This window comes from Nelusetta ayraudi, unplaced genomic scaffold (genome assembly GCF_046127955.1).
Source record: "Nelusetta ayraudi isolate G7.1 ecotype Tasmania unplaced genomic scaffold, CSIRO-AGI_Nayr_v1 ptg000004l, whole genome shotgun sequence".
Taxonomy (NCBI): domain Eukaryota; kingdom Metazoa; phylum Chordata; class Actinopteri; order Tetraodontiformes; family Monacanthidae; genus Nelusetta; species Nelusetta ayraudi.
Window position 1 is genome coordinate 2,969,634 of NW_027466054.1, and position 19,003 is coordinate 2,988,636.

Below are 19,003 nucleotides of genomic sequence, written 5' to 3' on the forward strand. Positions count from 1 at the left end.
ACTGTTGCCACCACGCACAGGAAAAGCTGCTGCTCAGAAGGCAGACACCAAAACCAGTGATCTAGTGGTGGACCATCCACCCTGAGACTGGTAGGTTGTGGGTTTGATTCTCGGTCGGCTCCCTGCTTGGCACTCGCACCCAAATAGTATTGACTCTAGGGGGTTTGACTTACATTTGATCCTTCTGCTCTGTTCTCAAGAGCACCTTATGGACCTGTTACTCAGCTCTGCTAGCTGCTAGCTGCAGTCTTAATCTGCATTTTTGAACCATGAGAAAAAGCACAAAGTGTTTTCCTCTCGACTAAATTCCAAACGCTGAGCAGATCACTGACAATCTCTTGTTTGTACTGTATTTGATATAAGTGTGTTTCTGAGGGCGGGAGAGGGAGTGGGTGGGTGGGGTGCAGCGAGCACAGATGGATGGCGGTGATATTCTGCTAACAGGATTTGTTGACTCGTGGAATATAATTTCATTGCAGCACGTTCAGTCACTTCAGAAAGAGAACTCTCCCCGAGAATAAACTGGCAGTGAACCAGTGAGGACTGCGTTGACGAGTCAAATCCAAACCATCAGAGTTACTCAGCAATTTATCAGTGTTTGAGATCTATCGCTCAACCTGCATTTGCTCTCATTAAAAGGGAAGACAACCAATTATTTTTTTATTATGATGATTTTTTTTTTTTTAATCTTTTTTAATCTTTTTTTTAAACTTTATATTGCACAATCACATCGGCTTTTGCCACACCAACATTTCACTGCCATGTTAAGTTTACATGTGACAATTAAAAGTCTTTGAATCTTTAAATCTAATGCGCTGGTGAACGCTACCTTATTTGACGCCAGCGGTCTGATCTGTGGATCGTGTCCTGAGGTTTCGACACGTCTGACTCGGCACCCCCCCAACCCCCCCGGTGCCGCGCATGCAGACGGCCCGATGGCTGCTGATTAAGGTTTCTAATTTGGTTTTTTTTTGCAAACACTTTGCTTGGATTAGTGGCTTTATTGCTCTAATGCAGCACTCGTGGATTCGTGACGCATTAGCTTTGCCTCCGAGGTGTTTGGTGTCAACCGCTCCACATTTTTACTCTTCCCTCGAGGACGGTTCGGCTCTGCCGGGCCTGGCACGGACCTCCAGTTTGCACTGCAATGCCAGATGAATGTGAGAGTGTCTCTTAGCATGTTTATCAGCTGTGGTTGTGTCTGTTGACTAATTAGGGAGACGGAGAGGGGGAGTGTTTCTGAACTGTCAGCCTCCACATAGTAAGTGTCCCACTGGGTCACGCGTGTGTTTCTCCTCAAAAAGGGAACTGAGAGATCAGAGGAAAATGAAAGAGATGCGTATTTTCAGTGCTTCTTCCACAGAAAAAAAAACAAAAAACATTTTTCCCATGTATATCGCTGCGCCCCCCCAATGGTTCGCCCACAGAGAGCCAGTGGATCCCTCAGCAAACACCCAACCACCTCTGACAGTCGACTTTTGGAAGGGAAATTGAATAATTACAGAGGATGCAAATAGAACTCGCCTTGCTTTCTCCGCCCCCTGCAGGAGAGTCATTATATCGGCATGACGCCTGATTACCTGACTGAACCCGACGCTGTCACACAGCTCTGACAGGGGCGTCACAACATGCCCCATTCACGAAAACAACACCGATATGAACGTCAACGTCCTAGTGACGTGTAGCGTAATGCTCTCATTGTCCTCCAGGTGAAAGAGAAGTTGTCCAAGGTGAAACAACAACAAGACAAACGTTAAATTGCCGATGACAGAGTGCAGTAATGCTGGGCGTTATAAGACAAAGTTTCGAAGGAAAACAGCCGGAACTCAAATATTTCAGGTTTGCGCTCTGCACTTGTTATTTTTTTTCAAAGCTGTAAGTTTTCATTAAATTGCTCTGCAGCGAGTTCCGTGCTTGTGGCTTCATGTAAACCATGCCCGAAGCGCTCTGTGCATCAGCGCAGACACACAGCTTTTACCTGTAACTGACCACCTACTGAATGCAAATGGACTCGCTAATAGATACGCCTGTCAGCTCACGTTATCCACGGTGCCTGACAAGACGCTATATGGAGCGCAGCCCACTGTATCCCGTCTCGAGGCATATAGCCGAGCCCAGATAGCTGTGGCGTACGTGTGTTTTTAAATAGCCTGGCGGAGTCGATGCTAATGTCTCCAGCCGCTGAGCCCGGGCCCCTCCCGCGGAGGTGTGTGCCACAGTCCACAATTTCCCAGCAACATCTAAAATCTAAAGGGGCGAAGCGACTGGGGACGGCGGTGTCATGGCCGACTGGTCCGGAGGAATTCTTATTGGCAGCGTTTGGAGGTCCATGAGTGTGTGCGCAGCTCCGGCTCTAGTTATTCTACTGGAGGCTCGTGCCATTTGACAGAGTGCTGTGATCAATGCTCTTTGTAAATGTTAACCGTGGACCTCCATCCTATTAGCGTGATCCGGCTCAACCCCCCCACACCCTGCCAAACCCCTCCTCGAGCCCCACAGAGTGCGCACGGTCGCGCCGCGTGTGTTTTTGTGCACGTCTTCCTGGTTGTGTTTGACCAAACACACGTAGCGCATCGCCGCTTTCGGCGTCGTCAGACCTGACAGGAAGATCTAGTGGAGGTTCGGTCTTTCACAGACGTCACGGACTGAAGTCCATTTTTCACCCCGTCCTGTCACTCTGTCGCGCCAGTGGATAATTTCCTGCTGTCGTCGTCAGGGCTAATCAGTCCAGGTGTCAGCTGGTCTCATCCATCCAGCGGCTCGCACAACTTCCCGCTGAGCCCGTTCCGTGTGGCCGCTCCTCCAGCAGGGCGGCGCACCTGACGAAACCATCGCCACCTTGTCTTAGATTCATCTTGTTGCTGCGCTATTACATCAACATCTGCCTACTGAATCAGATGAATCAGGTTAACAAAACTCAATTTACCAGTCATTTCTAACAATAAACCCTGCATCTCTGCCGAAAAAAACAAAAACAAATTCCACCCGGAGATTCTGCACCGTGAAGGGATTCTGGGCCGACTGACGACGTGAGCCAACACTTGCACGCGTCTCACAAGCTCCTCAGAGTGGCGATCGACTGGAACCTCCAGATCACAAGATCAGAGGAGAACCACAAGCTCACAGTTTACTATGCGACAATGACACAACAACCACCGTTGAACTTGTACAGTTCAACCTGAGGTTGCTGGCTGTCCATCTCAATGCATCTCAATCTCTACGACGAGTCAGAGCATTCAGTTGCCACACATTTAGCAGTTGCTTTAGTCCGCTTCTTCGATGTGATTTCATCCACAGGTCTGTGGTCTACTCCCACACTCCGAAATGGTTCTTTTGGCAGAGTGGTGCTGTGCCAGTCTGAGGGATTTTGGCTGCACCTGGATATTCAGTTTGCAGGTGGTAGCTTCAACCATCACTGTGGTGTGAATTGAACTAAATCAACAAAGCTAACGTTGGCAGGATACAGTGTTGAAACAAAGCGCCACAGCTTGAGGACTTGACTACGGGTCAGTGGAAGGGACAAAAATTTTGTGATTAAAATATGATAAAAAAAAAAAAAATTGTTTTTCCTTGTATTCAATCTCATTGTTATTAATGCTTTAATGCTGACAGCCTTAAATAAAAGAAAAAAAATAATGTAGTTAGTAGTCTAGTTGTAAACAGAGTCAATCAAACCTTGAGTACCCTTAAAAAGAAACCCTGTGTTGAATGTAATTTGAATCTTCCTGAGTCATTTGCCAGATTAAAATGCTGCTTTTTGCACAGCAACAGAGTTCTATGAATAACTAATCATGCATGGTTGGTTGACCAGAGACATGGAAGAAAGGTAAAGATGTAGGAATGGATATATATTTGAGATTTTTCACTTATCTGTTGAAAAAGAACCCATCATCCAGTGCTCAGTCGTACAGCTCTCCCTGCAGAGTTGTCACTCAATACCTTGAAACATTGGAACGGCGGCTCGTGCACGTCGGTCCACGTACGTCCGAGCACTTGGTGGACGGTTTCGCTCGTGCTCGCAAGGAAACGGACGAGTGCGAGCGACGGCGCGTAATAGCTGTTACGTGTCGCCGTTCAACCCCACTTAGACATGTTTCGCCTGCACGCCGTGCGGTATGTTCTCATAATTGCCGTTTGAGTGCAGTAATGGGCGCACAAGGTCACACAAACCCGCGTGTCAACTCGATTGGGCCGAGGCGGTGAGGGAGCTTTATTTGGCTTTGTCGTAATGGACGCCCAGGAATCCTCTCTTGACACCTTCCATTTGAACCCAGTTAAGGGGGTAAACGTAAATGGCAGTGTGAATGCTGCATGTCGGTGCTATTAGCGCTGCGAGGCGTTCCGCTAGCCGGCCGCTCGTGGCCTCCGACCGGGTTGCTCCTGTTTGTTTCCTCCGCAGCACTTTTTGGAGATTCATTTTTAATGTGAGGTGAACTGAAAGACGGAGGGACGCATCCACTCTGACGGCTCGTCCACTCACCTGACATGCGTTCCGTGCATGTTTGTGTGTGTATGTGTGTGCGTGTGCTTCGCTGCGAAAGGCAACGTGCCATTTCGCTCGTCCAAGAAGTTTAAGTGCGGCGTCTTGCGTGGAAGTAAATTGTGTACCATTGGGAGAGGGCACCCGCGTATGCTTGTCGCGCACAGAGCGAATTAGTGTGTGTGTGTGTGTGTGTGTGTGTGTGTCTCCCGTCCATCAGGATGCTGCGTGGAGGCATTTGAATCGTTACTATGGAAACTGCCGTTATACAGAAATGCATGTCCCGGTGCCTCTGCCCCACCGCTTTCTTCTTCTTCTTCTTCTTCTTCTTCTTCTTCTTCTTCTTCTTCTTCTTCTATTCATCTGTGTGGTTCTATGATTTTGACCAATCTATATATTTTTTTAAAAAAAGCACCTTGCTTTTTCTTGTATCCCAATGGATTTTTTTTAAATATAAGAATTGTGGTTGTAAAAATCCCAAATCTTCTTCTCCTTCTCGGGTTGATTAAAACGAACACATTCACGTCATCTTAAAGGGTTTTTTTCTTTCGCCGCTTTGCCCTTCCACACCTCCCTCCTCTCGCTCTCTTGCTGCCGTTCCTTCCTCCTCCTCCTCCATCCCTTTTGTGTGCGTCTCTATTTATTCTCTCCTTCGCCCCACACTTCTCTCTCCTTTCTCTTCTCTGCCGTCCTCCCACTCGTTTCCTCCTCCCTCTCTCTTCCTCTCCTCATCTTGGCTGCGCTGCTACTGCTGCTGCATCCCAGTGGAGATTTTCAGCTCGTTTACAATTAGAACGTGCACCTGCAATTAAGCCCGGCAAACCTCTGCTAATTAGACCTTTTAGACAAACTGTTTTCTTTCTCCCCCCCCTTTTTTTGTTTTTTTTCACTGCGTGGAGATCATGCTTCATCCTCTTCAGATTCTCCGTGCATGATCTTCAGCGCTCTCTCAACTCCTGGACGGAACTTCGCTCGCTGTCCTTTGCGTCCTTTCATACTTGCTCTTCTCTTCCTGGACCGAACGCAGGGGGCGTTTGATGAATAAATGATTAGCGAAGGTGATGTGCGAGCACAGACATGGAAGCCAACCATTTCCTCTGCCCTTCATCCATCCGTCATCCCTAGTTCTCCTCTGATCTGAATTTAGAACGCACCTACGCAGATTGAGCTCCCTTGTATTTGCCTAATGCAGAAAATGTGCCCAAATCTGTCCCCCTGATACGCTCGTGCGCGCCACCGCAAATCTGCCATCAAGCTATGACTAATTGTGCTTCTCCGAGCCTGTCACCTACATCTTTCACTCCCCCCTCTGTAGTTCTCACCCACTTTATTTCTGCTCTCACGTATCCGCTCCCCTACTTCTCCTTTCATGGCTGTTAACAGAGGAGCAGGATGTAATCGCAGGAATAGTAAGTAATGGGGCTGCGGTTGACATCAAAGTCGGGGGGGTGGGGGGGGGAGCGAGATCTTCAAGAGATCTCGTGGAGGTTTGGGGAGGCTTGGGGGGGCAGAACCAGAGGAAATAGGTCTGGAGGGTGACGTGGTGGGAGGGCGTGGGGGGGGTTGAGGGACTCTGTCAAGTCTAATGGTCACTTAGCCCGGCAGCCAGTCCATGAAGCTGTGAGGCTGTCAATCTGTCAAAATGCACCCTGTGCTGTCCTGACTGTCTCACCGTGCACACACACACACACACACACACACACACACACACACACACACGGACGATTGTGCGCTCTGCTTCTCCCTCCTGCTCAGTTTTGGATGTTTGCTGCAGGGCTCCTGGGAGGGAGTCTCAGCGCAGGATAATGGATGTCAGATGTTGTCCATGAGCGCTAACGCTCTCTCTCTCTCTCTTTCTTACTCCTTCTTTACCTCCCTCTCCCACCCTCTCTCGCTCTCCCTCTCTCTCTCTCTCCTTCTCTCTCTGCGTGGTTTGATACCCGCCTTTGTGGGTCACTCAGTTTGGCAATTAAGTGCTTGAGTCATCCGCATTTTAAATCAAGATCCGAACCGGCGCCCGAGTTTGGAAATTGTCTTTAATAACTAATACCCCCCCCGCCAACCCGCCTCCCTCCCGTGAAGTCCGGCCAGCACCGTCATCAGTGGCGCAATTAAAGTTGTTAATTTTGTGTTCGACTGGCCGCGGACCCATTTAGACTGGGGAGGGCTTGGAGGGGAGGGAGGGAGCAAAAAATTACAGGATGAATAAATGATCGCGGTCATGAACGCGCCTTCAAAAATAGCTCACTTGTGATCGTTTTAGCATCAGATAGATTCAAACCTCATCTCAGCACTCAGTCATTTTAGCCTCTGTCTTGTAAATAGAGGCTGTTTGCTATTATTCCTCGTTCTCGACGGCCGTGCTCGTTGGCCTCTTGGATTTATGCGCTCGGCGTAATCAGTCCTCCAGTGGTTTCCATCGAATCACAAATTAAGGGGTCACACTGTGCACCGCGCTGAGTGGCATGCTTAATTTGCCATTGTGCTATTTTCCCAGGTGCTCCAGACTTGAGACTGCCACTTTGACAATTCCAGTTACACCTGTAAAATTAGTGAGACTGCCTCCCAGTCTGTGAAGCAGGATTGAGCCCCCAACATGTGTCCGAGCTTGTTGCAGATTATAGCAGAATGTTTTTGTTTTTTTTCCCATCGGTCGAGTCGCTCCATAATTTTCCCTGTTTTTTTTTTCACCCTCTGTTCTTCAGGAACGGCATTTACACTCCTCAACGATGCTTGTCAGCCTCCACCCTTCTCCCCCCCACCTCCAGGACAAGAGCTGCGTCTTCCGCTCCCCCCCACCCTCTCTGAGCCACCCACCGTCGTCCCCTCTCCCGCTGACCCCGGCGTCCCACCAGCCCTGTCCTCACCCCCGGCTCTCCTTGCCCTTCCTCTCGCTGTCCCTCTCCCTGCTCCTGGTGTCGGCGCTCCTGCTGCCGGTCTGCGAGTCTCGCCGGGGCGGAGGTCCCGGCTCCGGACCCGGGGGTTCCCCGGACAGAGGACAGGGCGGACAGAGGGGGGGTGGCGGGTCTCAGAGGGGCGTCGCCGTCCCCCCTCAGTACTCCCCCGGCCTGCCGGCTCTTCCGCCCATCACCCACAAGCAGATCAACTCGCTCAGCATCGCCGTCATCCTGGTGGGCAACTCTAGTGAAGTGACCCTCGGGGTGGGACTGGAGAAGGAGGACTTCCTCCACATCCCTTACCCTCCGAAAGTGGAGGTGGTCACCATGAACGAGACCGACCCCAAGAGTATCATCAACAGCATCTGCGCACAAATGACCAGGAACTCGCTGCAGGGCGTGGTGTTTGGCGACGACACGGACCAGGAGGCCATCGCTCAGATCCTGGACTTCATCTCGGCCCAGACTCACATCCCCATCCTGGGCATCAGGGGAGGCTCCTCCATGGTGATGGCTGCCAAGGTAGGAACACTTTGGGCCTCAAAATCAGCGTTGGTTTGGCGAGGTAGATTTTCGCTCTCGTTCTTTGTTGCTACTGTTGTCAATAATGGCGCACCTGGGTTCGACAGCTGTGCTCAAAACTCAATTATACAAATGGATTTACATGGTCGGCCGAGCAAGAAGACATTAACTCAGAAAGATAATTTACTTGAATCCCGAGTTTTGGTTTTGCTCGGATAGTCGTTAAAAGACGTTCACCGGCGGGCCGGATTTCTCTTGATGAGCAATTGGGTTTTTGTTTTTTTTTGTTTTACCAAAGTCTTTATTCTTGCTCAGCCTCTTTGCTTCTTGCTGATTAATTTTCTGTCACAGACCCCTTGTACGCGTCTGGTATTGTGTCGACTCTCCAAAGAGTGAGTCCTCTCAACTAATAAATGATGTACAATGTTAAACATGAAAATAAAATAAACTATACCACTGCATAAGTAACGCTGGGCTCACCCCAAATCCAGCTTTGCAGCAGAAAGGCAGCAGGTCCCGTCCTTTATAGCAAATTCCCTGCAGACTTCTGCAATGACTGACGTTTATATTGGCCCAACCTTTCTTTCTTTTTTTTTTTTTTATTGCTGCAGTCACGCTGCTGCCGTCAATCACTTTCTGATCTCACAATCTGACACCTACGCAAGCACAGCAAACTACACGACTCGGAGGCAGATGACAGATCTCTACTTAATACGCGAGACCCCCCAATCGCCGCACAGCCTTGAACGTTTTTTGTTGCGGCACCTGATTTGATGCGAATGAATCAGAGGTTGGACTCGGGATCATTTGTGGAATTTCTACCATTCAGGCTTCATCCTGAATGATATTTGGATTGACGTTCAAGGTGACTTCGGGCTTCGGATCTGAGAAGAGGCCACAAATAGTTTTATTTCATTAATTTTTTTTATGGTAACTCCTTTTGAAACCTCCTCTGTTCATGCAAATACATGCTGCAAGTCCCCGTGCAGATTGTTACGCCTTGTAGAGCCAAAGGCTTGCAACCGCTTGAAGTGAGGGAGCGCAAATGTTCACATCAAGTGCCTTCACAACTTGCAAAGCCTCCGCGTGTGAGAGACTCGATGATGCAATTTTGGCACGTGCACGCCCTGCGATGATGGAGCCCGCCTCGCGCACGACGCCGCGGCTTAAACGAGCCAGAGAGAAGGAGTTGGAGAGGAGAAGAGAGCGAGAGATGGTGAAGGTTATGAAAGAACCCGTGGGGGCGTGAAGGAGGAAGAAGAAGATTTTTGCACAGCGTATCGTGTAATTACCTTATTTTACAGCTGACAGAGGGGCACCGGGCACAAACCGAGAGTGACAGGGGGGAGAGCAAAAATAAGAGTGCATCAGACGTGACAGAGCACTGCTGGGTGGGTGGGGATGGGTGGGGGAAGGGGGCACAGAGCATCACAGCAGAGGAGGATGAGGAAGAGGAAGAGGAAGAGGAGCTGTTAATGCATCAGCAGTTCCCAGATAAACCCTCTTTCCTTCTGCGCTCTCCGTTTTACTTCCTGTTCTTTGTCTCATACATGTCGCACCAGTTCTCACTCTGACACAATAACACCCGTACATATAGTATCCAGGGGTTGAAAATGGGGGACGTGGTTGGCATGGCAACCGCTTTCCTCCACATCGGGTATAAAAGCCATTACAGGGGGGGATACAGGAGAAATATTTTTTTTCGAAGTCTGAGGATGAAGTAAACAAGTAGTGGGGGGGGTTAAAGGTATGAATGAGCAAGGTTTTTTCGGACACTGTCCATGTATCAAGATAAAGAAGGAAGTAGGAAATCATACATGAGGTAACGACTACAAAAAATAACTTGTCTTAATAAAATGCGGGGAAAAAAATGGATGATTGAAATCAAACTGCTCTGAAGACTCTGACGGGATTTGGATATAAATCCAGTCCCAAGTTCACGCTGCTGACAATGCACCACGGCCGCCAGCACACACACACACACACACACACACACACACACACACACACACACACACACACACACACAGCCTTTACTCTCCAGTTTGGCCTTTTGCCCGCAGACATATTCAATGGTCACTCAGACAGAAGGAAGATTCCAGTTGCTGTTTCAGTGTTAGGGTTGCAAGGGTGCAACAATAAATGCAATCTTACTGAACCATCAGGACACAGGAACTGCTGGTCCAACTGTAGAATACAGACTGCAAATATTAATCATATTGAGATTGAGGCATCCACAGATTTTTTTTGTTTGTTTTTACAGAAGTCAGGGATTTGTGCTGTAATGGTGTCGATTATAATAGTAGTAAGTCACATTGGTGTCGTACTCTCATGGTCTGTGGTGGTTTGGCTTTCTGCTTATATCTTTGCAGTCCAGGTTGGGATCAAACTGTTAAGAAGGAACTATGCAACATTTTTACTGTAATTTTACAGCTCCAGAGGGATGGTTGGATGGTTAAATGTAGAATTACAGGGAGAATGAGACTCTTTGCAACCCCTTCGTACCATCTCCTGGCTCAGAACCAAGACTTTGCAAGATCTGGGACACGGACCAGTAGGAGAAATGTTGCTGCTTCTCGGCACCAGTACACAAAAGCACACCCCCAGTTTATGATGGAAGAGCTTACAAAAGAGAATAGGTGGCCGTTACTTGAGGAGAGGAACGGCTGCTGAAGACCTGAAGATTGTTGCTGTTGAACTTGAAAGTGTTGTTGGGATTTGTCTGTTCCCCCTGTGTCCACTAATCAAAACACTTGCTATGGATCACATTGATCTGTAACACTATAAATGAACAAAAATTCCCCTCAACCATTTTTTTGAGGACTTCGCTCCACCGGTCTGGTCCAAGGGGAGGCGGAGGGATTCTGGAACGACCCAAATCCGAGGAGCGTGTTGTGTCTGGCTGCTCTCAGGCTGGAGCAGAAAACAAATGTGTGGCTAACAGCACACCTTGCTTCATTTTGCTTGGCCAGAACCTCGTTATAATGAATCAGTGACAGATGCAGGTAGGCCCCATTACGCACCAAACAATTTAGACACCTCTGTTTAGCCATTAATTCCGTGTGTGTGTGTGTGTGTGTGTGTGTGTGTGTGTGTGTGTGTGTGTGTGTTGTCTGCCCAGCTCCACATCGAACTCTGTGGCTCTGGAGACTAATGAGGTCTTTTAGATCTATTGTTGGGACTTAAGCCGTGTGTGCTTGTGCTTTTGTGCACAATGTGGACACACAGAGCGCGCTGGTGTTCAATGATAATGGCCTCTGTGCTTCTGTTTGGGGAGATTACTGCTGTTGTTTTCACTGCAAACAAGACACCTGGAGGTGCACAACGTTCTGATTCCATTTCTCTCGATTTCTCCCGTCTTCTTCGAGGTGACCTCCCGGCTTTTTCTCAAGTTTCTCTTCTGCTCAGCTCTGCCTGCAAGTATCTATCCACACGGAGGGTTAGGATTTCTTCCCACTTGGGTAAACCTTTTCTTGTGGGTAAAGAGAAAAACATCAGGTGGTCTTTAGCAAAACTCTGGGATGATGGATGATTTTTTATGTTGGTATTTCTCCCTCCAGTTGGGGGAGGGGGAGAAACAGCAGGAAAAAAAAAGTTTTTATTTTTTTCAAGGCATCTGCCTGTCAGAAACAACTGAATCACCACATCATAATCGATTATCTATATAACACATCAGGTTGCGCTAATCAGTGATTGTTGTGCATTTTCTTATCCTGTTGCCATCACTCCTAACGTTTGTGTTGCTTTTGTGTTATTCTTTCATTACCCATGTATTGCATGTCCCTCTGTTGCCGCAGGTGACGTGTAGTTGGGGAATCTGACTGAACGTGTGTTATCACAGCGGCAAAAATCCTAGGGCCAAAAAAATATACCCTGCAAAGCTTCTGCTGATTGGTCATCTCAACCAGTTTTGCAAGATTAAAAAAATGCGTCGCTGCGGATGAAAACTGGTTGCTGGTAGATCCACCGCCAGTATTGTCCACGTAGTTAATTCACCGTGACTGATAAACGAATGACACCATTAATTATACAAGCAAACGCCAGCCGTGCAATTAAGAATTGATTAATAGAACAACGCATTTAATAAAGTATCTTGGGTCACTGTCACCTCGTGTGAGAGTGTAGAACAGGTTTATTGGTGTTTGAGCCCTGCAGAGTGTTCAGGAAATAACAAGCCAAGGGGAAAAGAGATGTGGAGCACGTGCTGTGTCAAGACATTTCTGTGCATTATACGTCGGGATTATTTGTAAATCCTATTTATAGCTGTCTTGTCCGTGAGCTGTAGGCTATCTCCACTAAGAATACATCCTAATTAGGTTAGAGGATAAAGCTGTTGTTCTCGCATGAAACTGCCGATATGATCTGAGATTATGGATCCCTCTTGTTTTCCGCTCTCTCTCTCTCTCGCCCCCTCTCTCTCTCTTTCTCTCTCTCTCTACTTTTTTTTTTTTTTTTTAGACATTTCTAAGTCAGATAGATTAGATAGATTTCTCATTTATATTACAGATTGTTGTTGCTGTCTGAACTTTTTTCATTTCGTCCCGCTTTGTGGGCCTGACTGCTCAAATGAATGTTTGCCAGTGATGATTCCATTTGCTTTTGCTCCACATCATACAGTCACAACCAGCCTGACACACAGAAATAATGGCAAATACACAATGTTTTTACTTACTAATTATTATTTATTTTTTTTAACCCTTCCATCTCTTTTTTTTTTAAATTCCCCATTTCAACAGAGCTCAGAATATTTCCGCTCCCATTAATCCACACCACGGTGACAGAAAAGCTTTTGTCTGCACCGTTCTTCCCGATAGTTTTCCCAAACTTTAATTGCAGCCTTCAAATGGGAAGCAAATTGTCCCTCGCTTCCTCCATCAGGTTTTTTCCCCTCATCTAATGAGTTTGTTTTATCAGCACGATGTCGTGCGTGGATAGGAAGAGTAATTTTGGAGATCACAGGAGACTTCTCTGCGTTGCACTCTCTTACAACGAGTTGTCGGTCGGCTCGGGAAAGTCTTACGTGCCTTCACTCTGCCAGCACCAACTGTGTGGCTTCGTATTGTTCCAGCTAAGGAGACCTAATTATCCAGCCATTCAAATCATGAAAGGTAAAGACGCTACATCCTTCAAATGCGTCAAGAATAACTTGAAGTGACAGGTTAAAGCGCTAACTGTGTTTTTAACGACGCAACATCAATCTGAAGCGATTAAGCACACGATGGATTAAGTGGAGGAAAATGTCAGCATGGCGCACGTGACCGACATAATGAGGGGAAAAAACATCACCTCGAGTGACTCATAGCTCATTGGGCGAGGCGATTTTGTCCATCGCAAGCAAATACAGCAGAGTTCATTGATTAAATGCTGGGATCGAAGACAGAAGGCTTAAGTGAGACGGATGAGTATTAAAAACAGGGGGCAGCTGTGAAACGCGGGCAAACACAATGAAAAAAGAGGAGCCATAAATTCAGAACAGCAGGTCAGTTGACACAGGGATGCAAAAAGCCAGGATGAGTGATGAGTGTCTACTCTATAAAAAAAGAATAAGTGAGTGAGCAGGAGGGTTCGGGTCAGCAGATCAGTAAAGTGAACATGTGAGGAGTGAAATACAGTGGGCAGTAGGAAGAAGGAGAAGAAGCTGAGCTGCAGCTGAGTGAGAGACAAGCAAGGCAGTCTGACACAGCCAGTGTGGGAATCTTGAAATCTTTCATTTTGTTACGACACAGCGTGTACAAAGTGTGCGGCAATATTGAGCATACAGTATCTGTCCTCAGCGGAAGAGTGCAGACAAATTCAAGCATTCACTGTCACTCTTATGTGATGAATAAATGATCAGCGGCTGCCTTCTTGAAATGCTTAAAACCTGGTGTTGGAGTGATACACGATGGTTGCTGCACTTTAGTTAAAAAATGAGCAATTAGCATAGGTGGGAAGTAACAAAGCACAAATGCTTTGTTACTGTATTAAAGTATTACATGGTGTTACATTTTAGAATCTGTACTTCCTTTCTTTTATTTGAGTAGAAGAGTTGAATCAATAATTTAATTTTGAGTATTTTATTTTTTACAGAAGTATCTGTACTTTTATACAGAAGTGTATTGCTGACACCCTAGAAAAAAAAAAACAGGGCTCAGTATCACGTTTTTACGTGATATTTTCACGTTATAACGTGATATTTTCATGTTTTTACGTGAAACTATCACGTTATAACGTGTTTTTATTTTACGTGATAATTTTCACGTTTTTACGTGATAGTTTCACATTTTACGTGATAATTTTCAAGTTTTTACGTGATAATTTTAACGTTATAACGTGAAAATTAGGATGCAGTTGAGATGGTGGAACTTGTACCCATGGAGCCTTCAGTGCCCCTCCAGCTGATGAATGAAAAAACGACGCAACTTCAGTCAGGTCGGATTCATCTTCCTACAATACAACCCCATACTGTTGGATTTTGTATGTTCTCATATTATTTTGTTTTATGATTTTATTTTGAAGTTAATCAGCCAGTGGGGGTCACATGATCCACTAACGCCAATAAGGTGTATGAGCGCGTTTTGTTGTTCTCTGTTGTATTATGGGATGTTTCGATACCATGAAAGAAGAGCTCTGTTCACGAAAGTTTTCATGTGATATATATAATAAAGAAAAGTTATTAAAGAAAGAAACAGTATCAAGTATTTCCCTCCAACTATGGACGAGCTGCAAATTCCAACACATACATCTCAAAATCCTCCTCAAAGTACGCAAAATTATGCTCATTTCATCGATGGTGCTTAATAAATTGAAGATCTCTCCATGCCTCAAACCAAGTTTAAAATACAGTTTAATCAACTCATGCAGAGACACGGTGCCTCCGTTTGCCTCACTCCATTTAGTTTAGATTCATTATGAAAATATGTGAACATTATCATGTAAAAACTTGAGAATTATCACGTAAAAACGCGAAACTTATCACGTAAAAACGCGAAACTTATCACATTATAACGTGAAAATCTTTACGTTAAAACGTGATAGTTTCACGTTATAACGTGATACTGAGCCCTGTTTTTTTTTCCGAGGGTGGCAGCAATGCGCTTCCGTACTTTTACTTAACTGTGAATACTTTTGCCACCTCTGGGAATTGGACATTCAAGTACCCTCCTCTTCTCCTTCATGCGTTTTTCCAAGCTCCAATAGAAAACTTTTAAACTCAGTTTTCTTTAATACGACTGTTGTGACAAAAAAAAAATCCCCCTGGAAGACAAAGAAGCTGCTACTAGCGAGGAGAACGAAGCGGATGTTTGCAACAGCGACAGCAGCTTCATCACAGCTGCTTGGCATTTTTGGTGGAAAACATGCTCACTTTGCTTCCAACCGACTCTGGCAGCAGCACCTGGCCGTAAAATATCATGATTGGTCCACTTGATCGGGATCCAATCACCTTCCAAAGCTCTACCTCCCTGTTGCAAACACTTTCTATGGGGCTCTTTACCAGATGGATACGTGAGATCAATCAGAACGATGTTGGAAGTGTTCCCTCTGGCACACAAGCATCCAAGATGCAATGCAAAAAAAACAACAACAGGAAAATCATATTAAATATGAGTGTCGTCTTTGCAGCACGTCTGTGTCCAGCTGTTGTCTTTGCACAATTCAATTCATTCAGTGTGATATTTTAGTCTCGGCAGACATGCAGTTTTAATATGCAGATAATTAAGTGTAAAATAACATGAATAAAAACAAGCTTTTCAATCTAGCTCATAAGCTTCTGGATGGAACGACCTAAATCATTATTCAAATAGTGACACTCGGGCAGTTTCGTCTGCGAGAGTCGTACAAACGAATGACAAGTGCTCTGCCGATGTGGATGTGAGATGAGGGTATGAGTAAAAAGTTGCTGACAAACACCATTTTTTTGAAGTTGAAGATTTGTTGTTTTGGCTGACTGTTCCCTCAATTAAAGCAAAAAGAAAAGAAAAAAAAAAGGAAAACCCCAGACAGCGATCAGATTGAGTGATGGAGTGGTGAGTTCTGTGCCAATCATAGCAGCTGTCACTGCTTGTTTAAAATCAGACCAATCATCTGGTGCCAGCAGGACTGAACATATTAATGGTGACAGATGTCTGGGGCACAATATCACGGGGCGTCATTGTAATGACTCGGGGCTGAATATTAAAACTGCGTAGTAGGAAACTCACGTTCCATAGTAGCGTCATACTTGACCATGGAATATTTTTCATTTTAAATCCCACTTCATGCAATTTTAAAGCAGGATAAAAGCCACATCCTTAATGCAGACCCCCGTTACCTCACAAAGTTCATAATTACTCCTCCAGCTGTCACTGCAGTGTCATAAAAGTTCTGAACTTTTACAGTCTTTTTTTTTTTTTTACTGTATAAATCAGGGAGGAAACGCTGGCGCAATCACACACTATACTTTAAACTTCATTGTGTAGCTTTTTTTTTTTTTTTTTTTTAATGTTTAGGGAATACAGAGAGATTAAAAAAAGCAGCGGAAGATAAAAGATGCAAAGATAAGAGCTGGTGTTAAAAAAATGAAAGAGTCGCACAATGTGGAGGTTTTCATGGTTTTGCATCAGGCTGAGAGAGGAAGGGCTCTCAAATGAGGAGAGAGTCATCTGACTTGTGAGCCTTAAATCCCAAACTGGTAGAAAGGTTGAGTTTGTTCTAATTGCATGGAGCTGGGGAGGATAGTCATTTAAATTCATCAGCGAGCCTCCGTTTGTCAGGGCGCAGATAAGAGGAGGAAAGCAAGTGGGGCGAGTTGAAGAGCTGAAGAAATCCATGGTTTGGTTTTAGGACAGAAAGTGTGCGGCTATGGTTGAGTTTTCTTGTCATTAACATTTAACATAACGAGAGGCAACAAGATCTTTTGACAAAACAATAGATGATGATATATATATATATATATACATACATATATATATATATATATATATATAAATGTATATATATATATATATATATATATATATATATATATATATATATATATATATATACATATATATATATATATACATGTATATATATATATATATACATGTATATATATATATATATATATATATATATATATATACATATATATTTTGAATCTCTTTTGTCTGCATCATTTCCTTCCGTCACCAAATAAACATCCTGAACCACTGCCACTGAACTAAACCCAGAGGCCCTGTTTGCACTTGGTCACTTGTAACTGTTTTGGGGATTGGATCATGAGAACGGATCTGGAAGCATCTGTTCGCACTTAGCCATTAACATGCGTCTCGAGCGTGCCATTTGTGATCGTCCGTGACGAATGTGTTGCGATTCGGATGACAAAACGGATTTGGACTGTTTGCACTTGGTTACTTTGTGTGTTTTTTGCCGATCGGAATACGAAAAACGCATGAAATGACCAAGTGCAAACAGTCCAAATCCGTTTTGACATCCGATCACCAAAACCACCTCGGGAGGTGGTTTTGGTGATCGCATCGCATAAAAACGCATTCGTCACAGACGTGCGAACAGAATACAACGTCCACATTGAGGACCGCCTACTCCACTCACCTCTCCCGTGTACTTAGTCGGCGCCCCAACTTCCGGCGTTGTCATTATAAAGTTACAAACAAGAAGCCAAAACAAATCATTTTTGTTAGACTCGTTTATTAGCATGATAATAAATTTCATTCCGGATTAGCGTATTTTGTCAGTGGAGCAGCGGTCGCAGTTTCCCACATATGAGATTAAATGTGTGACGTTGCATCCGAAAATTTGCCAGCCACCGTTGATCCGAAAATAAAGTCGTCACCACTCTGTCCCACCAGTCGTTACTCCTCGTTTGGATCCATACGAGCTGCAGTAGAATTAAAACCAGTGACTTGATATAGTCCGCAAACAGGAAGTTGATTCTTATTCGCTGTCATGTAAAACTCGCCGTGGTTTTGCGCTTTACTGCCGCCAGTCGTTAAAAACGGAAATGACGCATGTTGCATTTGGATAGGTTCGGCGGGGGGGGGGTGCGATCACAAATGGCACGCTCGAGACGCATGTTAATGGCTGAGTGCGAACAGATGCTGTGAGATCCGTTCTCGTGATCCAATCACCCAAAACAGTTACAAGTGACCAAGTGCAAACAGGGCCTTAGTTTCCTACTCCTAATTGTGAATGCAAGCGTATTGATTTTAAATTCTCTGCAAAAAAAGTGTTGCTCAACTAGCCTATATTGTGATGAAGTAATGTGTCGGTGCGATGCCGTAGGGAACTCTTAAACCGTGGTGTCATATTGATGGTGTTATGAGGCATAGTAATTTAGGTAGGACTATGTAGAGCAGGGGTCACCAATGTGGTGGCCGCCAGGAAGCCCCCAAGGACCAGTCGTTGTTTAATTTATGTAATGGAAAATATGTATTCTTGGGTTATTCTGAATTCTGTTGTATTCTGTGTCATATGATCACTAGTAGCACGTGTAATCTGTTAGTTTCATAGTATAACCTTCTCGAGACATTCTCCTCGTGGTCCACCAGAGGAGGCTGTAAATGTGTCAGCTTGTGCTGATTCTCTGTGCTTTGTTTTCCTCTTCTTCCCTTCCTTATCTCTTCCCCTCCCAGTCCAGTGTATAAGAGACCTTCTTCCTCCTTTCCTCCTCGCACTCGCACTCCCATTTTACTGTGTTTTGTGCCTCGGAGCTCCGATCCCCTTTTTATTGTTTGTTCATTAAATTACTTATCCCAGTATTCCTGCATCGGCATCTTCGCTCTTTTCCACAACAATTTATGTTAAAGGACGTGCAAAGAATGATATTAAATTCTTTTGTGGATTAACAACATGTTATGTTTCCTTTGATGGCTTTGGTGGCAAGCCACAGGATGGCGACGTGTACGGCACAACATAGGATGGCAAACCTACCAAAACCCAAAAAAAGATTTTAGAACAGTTAATGGAGTGTTTGTCCTAATGGATACATCTACTATGAACACATTATGTAGCTTCTAGCAAGCAAGAAGTAGCATTAGCTCTGGTTCATTGGATGTTTGTTAAAAGGTAAAGCGTGTTTTATTGGGAGATTTTGAGAGGAAACAGCAAAATCAAGTGGTTACATTTTAGACTACAGAGTCTT

At 45.2% G+C, this 19,003-nt stretch overlaps 1 protein-coding gene across 2 annotated transcripts in view; it reads left to right on the forward strand.

Annotated features, from left to right (window-relative positions):
* Positions 1–19,003, forward strand: part of grin2bb (glutamate receptor, ionotropic, N-methyl D-aspartate 2B, genome duplicate b) — an 87,391-nt gene that overhangs the window by 10,292 nt on the left and 58,096 nt on the right. For both annotated transcript variants that reach the window (XM_076044275.1, XM_076044283.1), the window contains exon 2: positions 7,186–7,899. In XM_076044275.1, coding sequence (XP_075900390.1) covers positions 7,186–7,899 — 714 coding nt within the window. The remainder of the gene's footprint in view (positions 1–7,185; positions 7,900–19,003) is intronic.